This window comes from Eucyclogobius newberryi, unplaced genomic scaffold, assembly GCF_026437365.1.
Source record: "Eucyclogobius newberryi isolate DKJ021-1_F unplaced genomic scaffold, fEucNew1.0.hap1 SCAF_17, whole genome shotgun sequence".
Lineage (NCBI taxonomy): Eukaryota > Metazoa > Chordata > Actinopteri > Gobiiformes > Gobiidae > Eucyclogobius > Eucyclogobius newberryi.
In genome coordinates, this window is record NW_027315801.1 from 4,486,781 (window position 1) to 4,504,783 (window position 18,003).

The following is an 18,003-nucleotide window of genomic DNA, read 5'->3' on the forward strand; positions in this document are numbered from 1 at the left end:
TATGGTAAATGACTGGTTCAGCGGTTAAAGTGTATTGCTCATGGACACGACAGCCAAATGGAGGACAGAACATCCAACGAAGTGTACACATGTAAGAGTACAACATAATATTAGTGATGCAAAGTGGTCCAAAAAGGCTTTAGAGGAAACTAACATCTGATTCATAAGTTGTAGTTACTAATTTTTGAAGAACAAAACATTAAATAACATAAAAATAAAAAGATGGAGATAAACTAAATCATATCTGAAGAAGCAGAGCAAAAAATACAAGTCATTCCATATTAACAACATAAAGCATTAAGATTCACTCATAGTGGGAAGAGGAACTCAAGTAAAAGTACTGTAAATGTATGATCTCTGAAAACTATACACTGAGCCAATTTGCTGAATGTCTTCCCTAGTCCTATCCCCATTTCACACTGCACTGTCCCTCCCCAATAAAGCCAATATGAGCCACCAACCCCTCATCATCAGCTTACTCAAAGTTGTATTTGGATTGATTCCTGCAACTGAGGCTCCAGTACGCAGAAAATTCCTGTTTTCACCTACCCTCTAGCCCCGCCCACATCCCTGTACTTAGTTGTGATTATAAGAAAAATTAAGATTCTGAGTGACACATGTGCAGTTCTAAAATGTCACATAGCCATTTTTACAAAGCTAAAAACACGTATGTGAAAATCCACTGCTTGTTTTACAGTGTCACTATGAAGAGGCGGGGCTTAACAGTTCTGCAGTTCTGGACAGGAAGTCAGTGGACAGTTTCTATTATTAAACTGTCTTAGCTCGATATTGTTTTACAACGAATAAAATATAAATTATGATCTACTCATTATATAATTCAGTATTAAGTCCCTGAGAAAAGCATATGTCTCCTTTAACTAAATGTAACGACCCTTTTCTGCAAAAACGATTGGTTCCTTAAATGTTTCCAGTGTTTGTGTGTTTAAACGACGTACGAGCCAGGTGCTTCTGGACTTGACAATGTTAGAGGGACAAAAGGAGCTGATTACACAAACACTTCATTCACAAGAGCATGGACGAGGCTAAACCGGGTCACAGCCCAACTACACGATTTGACTCAAACAGAGATAGGTCAAAGGCAGTGAACTTATTTTGCTAAAAAGAAGAAGTACTCAATTTTGTTACTTTAGTAGAAGTAAAGAAACATGCGTGAAGAAATGACTCATGTAAAAGTAAAACATAAAAAAAAACAACAACAGTAGAAGAAAAGAAATGTGTCCCCTGCATTTGACCCATCCAACAGGGACAACCCATCTCCAGATCCTGATCTAGTCGTGGTCAGGACTGTAGCTTTTACCTGTGCTGCATGTTTTGGGTTGATGGGGGAAACCGAGGGAAAGTAACCCCAGACAAAGAGAGAAACATTTAAACGCCACACAGAAAGGCCCGGGAGTCGAACCCATGACCTTCTTGCTGTGAGGCTATTTCACTCAGATTTTGACAACGGTATAAGCGCTAACTGTGACTGATTTTGATCAAAAGAATTGGGCAGATTTTTGGTCAACAGGAACAATTCCAATCCTTTTTTTAATTTTCAAGTTAATTTTAAGTTTTTCTGTTGACAGACACAGAAAACTCAACAGCTGAGGACACAATCTGAGAGCAACAGAAAGTAGCAATGATACAAGCAAGTAATGATAAATAATAATAATGGCACCAGATAGTTAAACACAAATAAAGTTACAGCGTACCAAGTCCAACATAACTGTCCCATCTCGCCCAAAGTTGTTTAAATTTGTCCATTTTCAAGTCAAGTCTGAAAGTCATTTCATTTCTCCGAGTAGATTTTCTGTATATACTTTTGTTTGCTGAAAGCTGGGACTTGAGCTCAGAATGTCATGATGATTGTGCTAAAAAGAAGCCTTCAAACCAAACGGACATTTCGGTCCAGTTGAAAATTGTAGTCAAGGCCACGTCCCGATCACAACCCGCTTGGCGCCTCCACGGGACAGAGCGCGGGACGTGTGTGTTTAAAAATACACTCTGAGCTGCTCCTGTGTCTGCAGTGGCCCTCAGCTCCTCACAGCTCCTCACACTTCAGTATTCTCTGCATAATGGTGAGGCTTATTGGTCCTAACAGCGGGCGCGGCGGGACCCGAGGGTGCACGAGGTGAGCGGCACAACACGCTCCCGTTTTGTTTACTCCAGCTAAATTATTCAAATGTATACGGCTTTGCTCTCTTAAAAGACAGTCTGACGTTAACTGAATTTACAGGTATCACAAAATAATCTACTTCGGTGAAAGTATTGAATATTTGAGACTTTTTATGTGTATATTTTTGTCTAGTCAAAGCCAAGACTTGAATGTCTTTCGGCAGGATGTCACCATGAATGTGCTAAAATAAAACTTTCTGTGCTTTTCAAAATTGTGAAGTAAAAGTGAAAATAATCCACTGAAATGTGTACTAAAGTGAAGTACAGAGATCTAAACCTAACAGTAGTAATGCCTTTGTACTTTATAACTTTCCACTGTTTGTGAAATGTGTGTGTGTGTGTGTGTGTGTTGGATTGTAGAAGAAGAAATGGCCTTTTACAAAAAAAAGCTATAAAATAAACAATAACGAAGCTCAACATTTGTGATTTTCTCCCTTTTGCTTGTGTAAATTGGAAATATTGCGTAAACCAACTGTGCACAATTCATGTCATTTTTCCCTCCAATCCATTTATGACAGAAAGCTGCTTCAACAGAACGGCTGCACACCGAAATACCTCGAATAACCTCAAAACACCTCCTAAATCTTTCCCTCCCGAGTCCAGTCATTAAACTATTAACAGCATTGTTTTCATTCTAAACCTCAGGTTCAGTCTGAGCCGATCACAATTACAGCCGCAGCTTGTTTTGAGCCTGTGCAGGAGGAAAACAGAGCTCCGAGTACAAAAATCTTCTCAATTCAATATGTAAAAGTGTGATTAAGGAGCGGAAATTAACAGGATACACCAATTTTTAGAAGAACAGTTGCAAAATTCATTCATTCATTTTCTACCGCTTGTTCCCTTTCGGGGTCGCGGGTGACTGGAGCCTATCCCAGTGACTTTGGGCCTTAGGCGGGGTACACCCTGGACAGTAGCCAACTTGTCACAGGGCAAAATTAAAAAACTAAAACCCATCTGAACTTCACCGGGAGAAAATCAGAGCTCCAACAGCAGCAGCTATAAAGAGGAAAGAACATGTGTGTGCTGAAGCCATCTAGTGGTGCAACACTGAACTGCACCAATAAGGATTCAGTGAACAACTCAACCCGCTCTCGTTCCGGCTGATGAGTCCAAACTCAAAACTGAAGCACTTTCTGAACCTTTTGGAAGATAAGCCAATGGCTGGACTCTGGATTCTGTAGTTTTGGGCTTCTGTTGTCAAATGTACTGAGTGGCCACAAGCTCTGCACAGAGGAAAGTCTGATTTGTTTAGATTTTCTTTCGTAAATATAATTCGTAGTAATTAATACATCAACATGCTCAATAAAACTATAAGCCAGGAGCAGTTTTCTTGACTATTTATATCAAAAACATAAAAAAAAACATATTTACAGTCACAAATTATCCAAAATGGCTTTTCATACACCATCAAAAAGCATTCAATATGAACGATTTCACATCTTCCATGCCTGGCCGCGTTCAAGAGCTCACCATGGCGACGTCGGAGCCCGCCGTCACCGTGGCGATAGATGGGTGCTGCTGTGCTCCTAACGGCGGCGGGGCGGTGGTCTCGGAGGTGCGCGCGGGGGGCGGGGGCGGGGGCGGGGCAGGTTTGGCGATCTTCAGCGGGACAAAGAGGTTAGAGGCACAGTGCTCGCTCAGGTACTCGCCCCCCTTCTCCTCGTAGTCCTGCCTGCTGACCCAGCCCTCTGCACAGGGCCCGGCCGGGTGCTGCAGGGCCCAGTCCCGCGCCCCGTACCAGGCGTCCAGGGAGGGCCGCGACGCCATGCTCACCTGGACACGGCGCCAGAGGAAGAGAAAGGGGTTTACATGGAGTGTTTTTCTTTTGTTGTAAACATTTTTGAATCAGCTGAAGCATATTTCTTCAGCTGATGGTTTGTAACTTTCAAACATGAACTAGGATTAGGTATTGGACTCCCTCTGCTGGCAACAGTTGGAAGTGAATGAAGCTTTTTTTTTTACCTGAAATATGAGCCGCTTGGCAATTGTTAAGAGGCTTCAGAGTGAAGACAAATTAATTGCTGGTGTCAATGTATGGATCAAGTGTATGGACTTTAAAATCACAAAGGAGCACTTTCAGGTTTCCACAGTCTATAATATCACTTTACAAACAGCATCTCTGGGTGCTGTCCAGGCTCTTCACCTGCTCTTTTCAATATTGTACTACATTAAATGTCAATAAAGTCTGCTGTACTTCTGAAATCTTTCATTGCTGACAAAATCATGCGTAAGAAGAAGAGATAAATTTACTAAACAGCATTTTTAAACGTGTGAATAAACATACAAAACAAAGGCCTGTTTAAGATTAAGAAACAGCTGTAAAATGTGTGTTTAAAGAGTTGTAACTTATGGTTACCTTGAAGTGTGACTGGAAGGGTCTCATGGCCAGCAGCTCCCTCTCCACCCTCTGCTTCATCCCTGGGTACAGCATGTTTCCTCCGGTCAGGAACATGTTACTCACCAGCGCCTCCTGCTGCTCACGACTGTACCTACACAGCCAAAAGAAAGAGAAAAATTATTTCACTGGTTATTCGAGCTGGTTACGGTTAATATAATACAATCCAAACGACCTGTCCAGCACGTATTGCAGCGTCTCCATCAGCCCCATCTGGTCCTCGCCGGTGAGCGAGGGCTGGAACAGGACCTCGGGACAGCGGAGACGCTCGGTGCCCACGAACAGCTGGTGGTACTCGGCCAGGTTAAACACAGGCTGCCAAACAAACACAAACACTCTGTAAATAATCGCCTTACACACTTTTTTTAATGACAAGCAAACAAAGATGCTTAATTGAAGGGATGGTCTGATATAGATTTGAGCTAATACTGATGATGATAATAATCATAATAATAATAATAACACATTAAAATCCGTGATAAGGCCCACAAATTTACATTAAAGAACAAATAAAGGAATATCTTATCTTAAATATTATGCCTTTGTTTGTATGTATTGTTATAGTGCTTTAAACATGCTTAAAATAATGTATATACTGAAAACAAACTTGACTTTATCTCTGAGCTCCATCTACTGACTACAGAGGGAACTACAAAGATGAGATAAGTAAAGCTAGCTTGCCCCCGACATACTAACGTAAGCACACAGTTTTAATGAACGAGATTTGAAGCAGAAATGCTCAGAACGAGTCTGTGATGATTTGTGGACTTAAAAACAGCACAGAAGATCTTGGAACTCTATTTATGACGTCAAAACTGGGAAATTGTTTTCTGAGGGTCAAAGGGGGAGGACCTCGTAAACATGATTCATCAAACGAGTGTGAATGAAGCTAAATACAACTTCCAGGTATGTTTTTGATGAGAACAATGTTAGAACATGATTAAAAGCGCAATATAGTCATTTTTGTGAAATGTGTCCAGTAGGTTCTAAAACATAAGATGACAATGTAAAAGTACTCAAGAGCATGTTTAAAGGCCAATAAAGATAGAAAAAATACCTAATATTTGTCCATTAATTAAACGCAGGTGCAGTTTTGCTTCACAGTTTTGCTCCAGTAGAGTTTAAAAGTGTGTGGGTGTCCTTATGCAAATACCTGGACTACATTAGCAGGCTTTTCTGGCAGCGTCTCCTCCGGGAAGTCAGGATCCATCAGCCCCGTTGCGTCTACCTCGTCTAAGGGCTGCTCCAGCTCCAAAACCTGAGGGACGAGAGCCAGAGGATGCCCCCGGGCGGGCGCACTGTCAGCTGGGCTCAATGCAGGCCCACACACACCGAGATGTGACGAGTCCGGGTAATTAGCAGAAGGTGAATTTGAATACAGCTTGTACTCTGGTGGGATCGAGTTTAGGCTTTTGGTACCCTTTAATTCTGTGCGCGCAACCTCATTAGTGTCAAAAAACTGAAGGATTTGCAGATCGGACTTGACGTGTAAGAGTGGCCTCGTGTAAACTTTTGGTCTTTTGTAAAGTGTGTGTCATGGCGAGGAGATGAGTTTGGTAATCCATCAGAAATGTGCCAAAATGTTCCTGGAAATGTCTAAGGTTCAAGAGAGGCATGAATAGACCTCAAAAGGAACCAGGAAAATGCAAAGAAATATGATTTTATACACTTTTATAACTAGTATAACTACGGTAGTTGACTACTACTAAAATAATTATTAATTGCTGCATTATTCTTTTTTAAATCAGAAAATAACTACTGTATAGATATACGTACTTTATTCAAATATATGTTGTACTATGATATGGTTGGAGAGTATGTGTGTGTCTATGTGTGTCTATGTGTGAGTCTATGCGTGAGTCTATGTGTGAGTCTATGTGTGAGTCTATGTGTGAGTCTATGTGTGTATTTGTCTATGTGTGAGTCTATGTGTGAGTCTATGTGTGTATTTGTCTATGTGTGAGTCTATGTGTGAGTCTATGTGTGTATTTGTCTATGTGTGAGTCTATGTGTGAGTCTATGTGTGTATTTGTCTATGTGTGAGTCTATGTGTGAGTCTATGTGTGAGTCTATGTGTGAGTCTATGTGTGAGTCTATATGTGTGTTTGTCTATGTGTGTGTCTATGTGTGAGTCTATGTGTGTTTGTCTATGTGTGTGTCTATGTGTATGTCTGTGTGAGTCTATACGTGTGTTTGTCTATGTGTGTGTTTATGTGTTTGTCTGTGTGTCTGTGTGTATGTCTCACCTCGGCCTTGCCCTCGGCGACCTCGCTCTGCAGCTTGAGCCTTCCCTGCTCCACACACAGCTGCAGTTTGTGGATGTAAGACTGCAGCTCCTGGGCCGAGTCCATGTTCAGCTCCACCAGACTCTTGTGGAAGTGCTCCAGAAAGCCGTCCTCCAGCAGCTCCTGCACACGCACACACAGATACAGTAGGCTGTACTGTAGGGAGCTGTACTGCTTTTTGGGAGATTTTCTTTGCACTAATGGGAACCTTTCCTTGACGGTTTTGTTTTAAATTTGAATTTAAGTTGTTGAGGGTCAATTAATTAACATTTATGACTCATTAATAATATTAACTAACTTAAGAAAGTGTTTCACTATGCTATTTATTTATTTTTATGGTTTAGTGGAATAATCCTTCAATTAGTTCCAATATACAATCATTTATTGTGATATTTTCCATAGTAATTTATTGACCTTTTTAAAAATGTGTCAGGGCTGAAATCACAAACATGTCTGTTCTAAACTTGATGCATTTTATTTCGCTCAGAGTTGTAAATTAGGTTCAGCCCTGTGTGAGTCCCTCCCCAGCTCCACCCCAGCTCCTCCCCAGCTCCTCTCCAGGTGAAACCCTAAGCTTTGGCTGAGTTGTTCTACATTTAGAACAGGTCCACTCGGGCGACTGAGAGACCCAAAGGGTCCCCCGGGGGCCTGCGGGCACCAGGTTGGTGACCTCTGCCATAGAGAGACAGACTCCAGAATGACATTTAATTTAAAATTACAGAAATAATAGACACACATGATAAAAGTTAATAATTGCCAATGTAAAAAAATAAATAAAACTAAGTTTAATTTAAACTAAACTAAATTAGATGACACACATCTAATTGAAGGCAGTTTTGCAGTTTACAGTTTCTTAAATAGAAGGATAGGAGAAGAAAAACTAAGGAACTGGTCTTTAAAACAGTGGACTGTTTTAAAGACCAGTAGTCTCTGCACAGTTAGTTTGACTTCATCAAACAAGGTGCACAAAAAATAAATTACAAATATACATATATATTGTATTATTGCCCAGCCAAAGTGTAAATAATTGTTTTGTTTTTTCCTTAATAATATCACTTAGAACATGTTTGACATATACTATATATTTACCTTACACCTTTGCCTCTCTTTTTAGATAAATCTGCACAGAAAGCAAGTTCTTAAAAATAGATGCTTCAAATTTAAGACCAAACTCCCTTAAATTTCCAATATCAAATGTAAGATTTCTTAAGACCCCGTGGGAACCCGGCTCGCCAACATTAGTATGCTGTACCTGCACTGCAAGGAGCTTGTCCAGCCGCTCCTGGTCCTGCTGCAGCTTCTCCTCCCTGCGCCGGGCGTTGATCTCTTGGAGGCGTCTCAACTGCTGGGCCTTCCTCTCCTGCCTCTCCTCCACGCTCACCACGCCTCCCGGAACTTTACCAGAGAACGGCAACTGAATCCGATGCACCTCACGCTCGTAAAACTCAGGGCTGCGCCACTTCTCCAGCTCTGAGGAAGGTTTGCACAAATGTGACAAGGTTAAAAGTGTACAATTATTTACCAAAACATTAAATATTAAAGGACCGAAAAATAGCACTGTTGTATTTAAAGGGGACATTTTAGGCAAAATGCAAAATACATTTTAATTAGCTTTTCTCCTATCCCCGCCCATGTCCGCTCTCAGGGCAAAACCAATATATGTTAGTAATAACACAGAGCAATGTGTGTGTTAGTCCTGCTCACCTTGGTGATAGTCCACTGCGGTGTAGCTGTGCTGGTGGAGCAGCTCTTCCATGCGGCTCAAGGTGATGGCTGCCATGTGTCCGGGGTACTTGAGCTGTAGGAGGCGCTGTAGGTAGGCTGCGGCCTGGCTCCCCGCTACATTCACACGTTTACAGTTCAGCGCATCCACCCTGACAGACAGACCAAATTAATGACATGTACTGAGACAAGACTGCCAAGATGACAAACAGTCAATTACATTTACAGTTTTTATTATTTTTTATTAATTTATAAGACAAAGTGAGGTAGAAAATATGCACTAGGTATTTTACTTCATTATATACTCTTCTGGTGATTCCTGTAGAAATAATATGTCTCTGATCCAATGGAATTCTATCACGCGACGCATGCCGTACTTTCACAAAAAACAAATAGCAATATTAATGGCGACGTCTTATCGATAATAATTAACCAACAGTCAACTATAATTTCAGTAGTAATTATTATTCCGATATATCATTAGATTTCTAATGAAAACTATAAGGTCTACAAAAGGAAACAAGCCATTTATCGCTAAGCTGGTGCGGAACATCTGTTGTTATGGGCTTAATGTCTCTGTACATTGTCCCTTCACAAACTAAATTAGAACCATTCTTGTGTCATCTAATACGATCATAGTGCACAGACCGATGCAGCTCTGAGGCCCTCACCTGCCGTTGATGACGGGCAGGATGTGCGAGCAGCTGTACCCAGACGACAGCACGATGCCGGTGTGAGGAGTCGTTGTGTGCTGCTGGAGGTTGTTGTGGTAGAAGCTGTACAGACTGTCAACGCCATAAGACACAAAGGGAACGCGATAACACTCGAATAACAGCTCGGACATCATCTGCCGGCAGTGCAGAGGGTTACAAGGAGCTTCGGTCACTACCATCGGGTGCTCCACGCTGCCCTGGGACACAGAAGGTAAGCATTTTAGCAGTTAAGGTAAGGATGGATTAACTTTACTGTTTGACCCATTGACCCAGCATTGACCCACCCTTCTATCAGTGCCATCTTCAGATCTGAAGCAAAGAATTTATTCTTGAGTGTCTAGTTGGCCCTTTCATGCTTATCCTCCAAAGAGCAGTTGGAGGAGGCACAGGGCGAGAACCCGCAGAAAGACCCCAAATTCAAAAGTATCACAAATTAGGTATTCACCAATACTAAAACTAGTATCGAAACTACTATTCATTCATACTGCATAAATAGGACAATATTTGACCTTTCTTAAACAGTTTTAGAATGATCTTGATCTAAATTAGAACAAGAAGACTACATGGTAACATGGATGAAAACTAAATCTTACTTGATCAATATTCATTATGGTACTAAAATTGGCATTAAATATCAAACCTTTTCCTTTGTATAAAATAAAAAAAAAAATTGACAACACAAAATACAATAAGGAAATATTGTTGTGCTGAGACGCCTGACTGATGCGATAAAAATGAATAATCTGTTTTTTCACCTTGTATTGGTCAATCACAGTCTTATTAAAAGCAAATACAAATTATTTCCAGATTTATTTCCTGAATAGAAACAGCTTTTTAAAATTCTGAACTCTGCTCAGTGATTAGTTGATTAGTCAAATAATAATTTCTATTGTATATTGAGACCTTTACATATATACGTATGTAAATAGATACATTATCAACTAAATAAAGGTAGAGGTGAAGTCTTATAGAGAATATTTACAAATAAAAGTATACTTGAATGAAAATCATATTTACAAATAAAAGTATACTTGAATGAAAATCATATTTACAAATAAAAGTATACTTGAATGAAAATCAGATATTGTGTGTTCGTTTTCAACATTTTGATTTAATAATGGTTTAATAATGCTGTCTTTGTTAGAAAAAAGAGTCTGTATATAACAATTGTAACAATCAAAAACTACGAATATGTTTATAGTCAATTACAAATGATTGTTCGATTAGCCCTAGTGATCATTGAGGATTAGAATCTTGATTAAAAGTCTATTAGTTGCCCAGCCCTACGACCCAAGAAGGTCCGTGCTTATTATTATTTGTTTTATTTGTATTTGTTTGTTTCCCTCTAAAACAGAGACAGGACAGCCCTCCTGACCTCGGAGCTAATGCCCATGTGGCTGAACACGTAGTCGAAGATGAGCTCCTGGATCTCGAAGTTGACCACCGCGTTCCGGTCAAACTGGCTCTTGAGCAGCCACCGCAGCGGCTCCAGGCTCGGGATGTCGTTCCCGATCTGCGTCTCACTGCGGGCGGCTCCTCTGCTCCGCGCCGCCACAGACCTGAAGCAAAGCCGGGGAGAGTCCAGCTTCAGCTCCGGTGCGGACACTGCCCAACCCGCCCGCGTCTGGAACGAGCCGTTATCTATGACTATGGGCACCGGGGCCGGGCTCAAACAGCAGGCCGGCAGCTCATAGAACGGGTCTGGGGAAGTTTTAGAGTCATTAAACGTGAATATCTGGCACACAGGCGGCTTCTCTCGAGCAGGAGCCGCCATTTTGGAAACGTGTTACTTCAAAATACAGCCGACTGGAAAGTGTAAAGTACTAAATTATAGTTCCGAGTTGGCGGTGTCACTGACGGAAATATTAAAATAAATGGTTATTTTATTTTTCTAAAAAAAAAAAAAAAATCGAAATATAAATGGCAAGCAGTTATAGCGTTGGGACTGCCCTTAATTGGTTAAAATCCTATCTGGAAGACAGTAATTACTAGGACTCAGCCTAGTACAGGTCTTGCTTAACCTGAACAACCGACAAGTCTCTTGTTTGGTGTAGATGAGGATGACAAGCAGTGTTGGATAGCATTACTTCGTTACTGCCCTGGAAAATAAACGTGTTACGTTACTGCGCTACTATGTTATAAAAGTAAGGAACTCGTTAGGGTACTCTTGCTTTAACAATAATCAACATTATTGTACAACCTATATTATTTCCGACACTCCCTTTGTGTTGTTGACGTGAGTCCTACATTTCCTTTCTCTTCCGAACACAAGGCTGCCATTACTGTTTTATAACACAACTGATGCAAAAATAAGACCTAACACAAGAGGGCGAGCCTGACAGTAAAATTAATCAATAAAATGTCAAATAAATATGCTTGCCAATCCATAAAAGTCACTGCATGCTACTGCATTCATACATCAGTGGTATGCGGTCAGGGCAATCAAGGCAAGCAAATCTAAAATTACCGTGTGTCACAACTATATTTAAATTGGTTCAAAATATATGCAAATAAGCCTGTATTTTAGTGGCCGCTACAGGCCACTGAGCAGTATTACGGGAAGCTTGGTTCTTCTTCTCTCGCAGCTGCTCAGTCTGTGGTCGTGTTCAGAGGCCCGTTCATGAACCGCTCTCTAACACAAGCTTTTTAGAACCAGAGCGGACAGCAGCTTCTTTTAGAGGTCTGCACATGTGCTCTGAGGACCACACAGCCTCAAACCCATGGATCTGAGCTCAAATCACTCTGAATAAACCTGTGTGGGAATCTAACAGAGCATGTGCAGAGGAGAAGTGAAGTGAAGCCCTAACTGAGCATGTGCAGAGAAGAAGTGAAGTGAAGCCCTAACTGAGCATGTGCAGAGGAGAAACAGCGTTTTAGAAGACAAATGTGTGTGTGTTTGGAGCACAAACTGATCCTGATTCTTCGCAGAATTGTGGATTTGACTGAATTTGAAGTGGATTACAGCTTTCTTTAAACGTTTTACGACCATAAGCTGTTTTATGTTATATCTTACACACATTTTTGCCTTGACAAATGTATTTGTGACTACAACATCTGGAAAAAGATCAAGTTGCTAAACTTTACTTTTTGCAACTTGTATAAAATTCCACCAGAGGGCACTGTAGCTATCTTTTTCTGCAGTAATTGATTGAAAACCGTGTAAAATATTGGATTGGATGCAAGTTCCACATCCAGAGGAGTCAGATGAGGAGGATCTACATGAGTCACGATCTAAATTATTGCCTCTAAACACCAGAAATGAGGTACATTCTTTAATTTGTTCTAATTTATTTTGTTATTTTATATTATAACAAATAAAAACAAGATACAGAGTGAAAAATCAAAAAGTAGTATAAAGTAATCATCCCGTTTTGCCCGGGCAAAGTGACCATTGTTTTAGAGCAATATTGCTCTAAAACAGCCTAGTATGGTAATAGTAACAGAACCATTGAAAACTACAAAACTGAAACATTTTGACAAACAATGGACTAAATGGATCTCTTATTTTGGACTTAATGGGCTTTCAACCTTCTTTTTGTTGGATGCCACCACCTTCCTTGTTTTGTAATTGTATTTTTTCTTATTTTGTTTCTCTTTGGTCTGGCCTGGTTTTATTGTTTGCACTGCAGAACTGATAAACGCTGCCTCTTCATAGTGGCATTTCAACGTTACAAACAGCATATTCTTTATTTTTGAAAAATGGCTTCAGAACAACTTCGAACCCTATATCTTTCACTTGTAGCCTTCTTTTCTTTTTTGAATAATGTCAACTAAGTACAGGATGTGGGCGGGGATGTGGGATAGGTGAAAATAGGTATTTTCTGAGCACTCAAGCCTCAGTTGCAGGAAAAAACAGGATTAACTCAAACGATCTGGAATCAATCAAAATAAAACTTTTAGTAAAATGATGATGAGGAAACACGGTTGCAACAAGGTTAAAAGATCATGAGAGTGGGTTTTGCAGAATGTCTCTTTTGAATTCAAATGGAATGTCGATATTTGCAGTACCTCAATAATCTCAGTCCGATATTTATGAGTAGTAAAGCAGCCGCACAACACATGAAAGAGTGAGCTGCGTATAATCCTGAGGTGATGTTTGACCTATAGAGACTCCACCTCTTCCCAGTGTCCTTGTGTGGGTGCCTGGGAGGGTGCCCGGGTGAGTGCCTGGGTGGGTGCCTGGGAGGGTGTCAGGAGCTGATGCTGGAGGTGGGTGGGAGACGGAGGGGTCATGTGAGTCGGAATGGTGTGTCATGGCTATTACAGTTCACTGCTCTGGCACAAAGCTCACAGTGACTTCCTCATCCACCTCCTCCTCTTCATGATGATGGTAATAAGCAGATCTGGGTCAGCGCTGCCCCTTCACACACACACACACACGTTGGGTTTCCATCCTTCTTGGGGACGTTACATTGACTTTATTCATTTCTTGGAGACTGATACCCTTAGACATAATACACAGTACTTGCCTAACCTTGAAGAGCATAGGTTAGTTCGACCACACATTTCACTAAAACGCAGATGTGACATAAACACAAACGTTATGTAGAAACCATACTATAAACAAAGGCCAAAACACATCACACATCATTTATAAAATAATTGTGATTTGACAAATAATATCTTACATGATGAAACCTTTACTTTGTTAAATTGTTAAGTAAACTGACGAAAAAATGCTGTGGCTAAATTGTTTCTGCATTTTTGATGGAATTATTGATTTTTATTATCATTATTACTGATGACATAGACAGAGCTCGACTTCTACTTGCACTTTAACATGTTTGTGAAATAATATATTGTTAAAAATAAGGAGAGATAATCCCACAACTGTTACTTAGAAACCAGACTAAAAACAAGAGCCAAAAATCCATATAAATTACACAATAGTTAGGATTTGAAAAATAATTACGCCTTTATTTTGAGTGATTGAAAGAGTGTTTAAGCTGTCAGAAAATTGTCACATTTAAATTGTCCCTGCATTTTGGATGGAGCGTCACTTATTGATGACATCACAGAGGGAACTTTATGTTTTATTTTTTACAAACTGCCACTAGACTGATGTAAAACTATGATAAATATTTACCACAGGTTCTATCCAACCAACCCATAATTAGAAAGACATGCAACCCTATTTCAACCAACATCTGAAATCTAAATCATGTTTTTGTTCTAATAATAAAGGATTTACCTTGTCATAGGGGTCTGATTAGTTTTATTTGTTTTCCGAGTCCCCACGATGTGATAACTACCCGCCCGCACATGCACGGTCGTGAGGCTTGTTGTCGTTTGCTCCTGGGGGTAAGACGTGACATTGTGCATTCTCCGCTCTCTCTCTCCAGCTTGTTGTGCTTGTCAAACAGTCAGAGATGATGATAACTAATAGGCTACAAGCGCTTTGGGAGTGCCCCCCCCCCCATGAAGCGATGCCAGTCTGACTCCATTTTGTGAACAGACTGTGAAGACGAGACAGAGGACGGAGACGTTCTTATCCATGGGCTTCAGAAGGATGGCAAATTAGGACAAAAGCAATTCAAAACCAAATATATCTTAAGCCTCTCATACCTTTTACATCTGAATTATTTTTTTTATTCCTCGTAAAATACTTTGTTTTGCAGCTAATACTACAGAGACCATAATCCTGTGCTCTGTTTCAGTGTAGCCAAAAAGCCAAAAGGACTGTTCTTGAAATAATTTAAGTAACAAAGGATAATCTACTGGGAAGGTTTCAGTTTCTTGTTCCAGGCAACATTTTGAAGACTTTCTCCATGTCAAAATATGAATGTATTTATTTCATTTATTTTATTTCCATCCATCCATTTTCTGCCGCTTTATCCCGGGCCGGGTCGCGGGGGCAGCAGTCTGAGCAGGGACTCCCAGACTTCCTTCTCCCCAGACAATTTTCAATTCAAACACATACAACACAAAACAAAGAACATGACACAGAGAACAACTAAACAAAATCAAGATATCCAATAAATAATACAAAGATTACAGCACATCTTGTCCACAAATGAGTCCCATTTAGTCCAAAGTCTTCCGTTCCGTTCCGAAACACAAGGATAGAATATATTTTAAATGATTAACATACAAGGATAAAAATCTACACTAGCCATAATAAAGCATGAACAAAGACTTAATTCATCATGAACAAATAATGATTCAGGATTAGTAACTTAGTTAATGTCCTAACACTAACAGTCCCTCTTGAATTAAATACTTGTTTGGGCTAATGAAGATGTGGTTATTATAAAGTTGTAAAAGAGTGACTGAATCCACGTCTAAACTCTTAAGATGACTTGAATTCAGTTACTGAATTTAAAATAATGAAAATGAATCTTCAGCGAAACATTAGGGCACCACTTTATTATAATTCATAGCAATAATACATCCATCCAATTAATAAATCCAATAATACATCTGTAAAGCAATTTTAAAGCTTAAATAATCATTAACTAATCATTGACAAATACTATACTAATCATTAAAAAACATTAACTTATCATAACCCTAATAAATGATTACTATGTGTCGATGATTATTTTATGTAGACTGTGGTTAAAAAACATTTATAAATGCCTTGTTTATATTTACGTAATAGAAAATATGACCATAACAGTGGACTTACTCTTTGTGTGTTTGTTGTGTGCTGCTGGTTGAGTTGGTGGACGTTTTGGTTTCTTCCCTCCATTGGCTGAAGTGTCCTGGGGCGTGGGGGGGGGGGGGGGTTGCAGGGGGACGTGGGGAGGTCGCTGGGACACTGTATAGCTCCAATGGTCTGAGCCTCGGGCCCGTCTCTTGTCTGGGTTTGTTACAGTGACTGGACTTGACACCAGAGGATTTGCGTGTCCTACATTTTTTGGAGCGCGGACCAATGACAACAAACCTCCGACAATTCATCCGCAGATCGTTCACTTCGCCCAAGCGTCGCTCACAACCTCAACGCTAACGGCTCATGCGTTCAAGACGGCAGTTTCCAGACAACGATTTATATAACTAAGACACAGTGGCAGGCAAAATACTACTTCTAATAAGAACAGTTAAATCTTAGGTTCTTTGGCTTGGAAAAAATAAATCAAATAAATATGAGAATTCCCATGTAGCCTGAGTTCAGTCCTCCTAGTCCTGGTTTAGTCCTGGTTTTGTCCTAGTGGTGTTTTAGTCCTGGTTTAGTCTTGCCTATACATTTGTACTTCTTTGATCCTGGTTTGAGCCCAGTTTAACACTTTGTAGAGCGGTTTAGCCCTTGTCCATGCTTATTTCCAGGTTTAGTCCTTGTTCAGTCCCTTACAGCTGGTTTAGTCTTTGTTGGTGTAGATCTGTCGAACAATTTCCTTTCAATCTTATAAGATATATATATATATATATATATATATATATATATATATATATATATATATATATATATGTATTATTATAAGATATAATAGTTTTTTTCTATTAAGAGTGTTTTTTTTCTAAAGCTTTCTATAAGTTATCTGTTCTTTTACTTCTGTACCTACTTGCGTTGCAACACCGAAATTTACTCATTGTGTGGACAAATAAAGGCTTATCTTATGTTATCTTATCGTTTCAGTACAGGTTTAGTTTTATTTGAACTGGACATGGTTTTGGTCTAGGTTTAGTCTAATGTTACACTAGATATGTAAGAACTGCAGCTAAGCGTTAATATCAGTCAGCGTGGGCCCAACAGTCATAAGAAAGCTTTTATTTACGCTACAAAAAACAACTTGAAGTTAGAATGAGTTGAGATGGTTGGTTACTGGTAAGAAAGAAACTACAATCACAACTATTCCTGAGTTTCCAGAGCTTTAACCATCAGACAGAGACACAGTGTTTGACAGAATGCACTGGTGCTGATTCATGATTGGCACACACACTGGATTTAGGTGTAAAAACTAGCAACCCAAATGAGAGACTCATGTAAGGCTCATTAAAAGTACATTAATAATGTGGACATGTGTAATGTAAATTCTGATCTGTAAAAGCAATACTTGACTTGACCTGACCATGTTAACCTTGTACCTGGGGATGAAATGTTAAATCTAAATTTTACACACGGTTCCTTTAAAACGCCAAACCTATTTTGACAACAGAAAACACCCAATTACATGTGCCACTATCACGAATAACCATAAATAAAGTCACCCTCTCAAATGAGCCCTCATAAGGACCTTCACCAGCTACAGGAATATTAGATTGCCACTTACCACCAGAATTCAGAATTAGAGTGTGAAAACTAAACTATAAGACAACAAGCATTGAGGCTGTATAGCATGGACATCAAAAAACACCATACTACTGATGAGCCATTTTACTGATGAGCTGTTTTACTGATGAGCCGTTTCACTTTTGATGTAAACCATATGTTCATAACAGTCTGCTGCCTCCTCTTCACACTGGCCCTAAGTGTCCAGCACGCGCCGCAGTCTGAGCACATGTGCAGCAGAAGCAGATGTGTGAACAGAAGGCTGAAGGCCCTTGTCAGATGGGAACCAAACAGGAGACACTTGTGGCGCGGTGGAGCGGCTGGTGCAGACTGAGGCAGAGGAACTAGCACCACGGACAGCTCCTCAGCCGCTGCCCTGGTGTGATTCTGGTCTCGTCACAGTTTGGTCCTGATGGAGACTTGGTGTGGTCCTGCTGCAGTCGACTTTGAATAGCTTTTTAAATCATGTTTTGATTGTATTCAGTTCGTATTCCCCCTCTCACC

General features: G+C 40.1%; 1 protein-coding gene across 1 annotated transcript; it reads right to left on the reverse strand.

Moving 5' to 3' along the window:
- Positions 1 to 3,496: 3,496 nt before the first annotated feature.
- Positions 3,497 to 11,088, reverse strand: actr5 (actin related protein 5). Its single transcript, XM_072448789.1, has 9 exons — positions 10,666 to 11,088; positions 9,249 to 9,487; positions 8,560 to 8,729; positions 8,108 to 8,325; positions 6,817 to 6,978; positions 5,724 to 5,828; positions 4,746 to 4,885; positions 4,532 to 4,664; positions 3,497 to 3,948 (listed from the first exon to the last, which is right to left on the reverse strand). Exons 1-9 carry the CDS (start codon positions 11,062 to 11,064, stop codon positions 3,634 to 3,636), a joined length of 1,881 nt encoding a protein of 626 aa, XP_072304890.1. The 5' UTR covers positions 11,065 to 11,088; the 3' UTR covers positions 3,497 to 3,633.
- Positions 11,089 to 18,003: the final 6,915 nt, after the last annotated feature.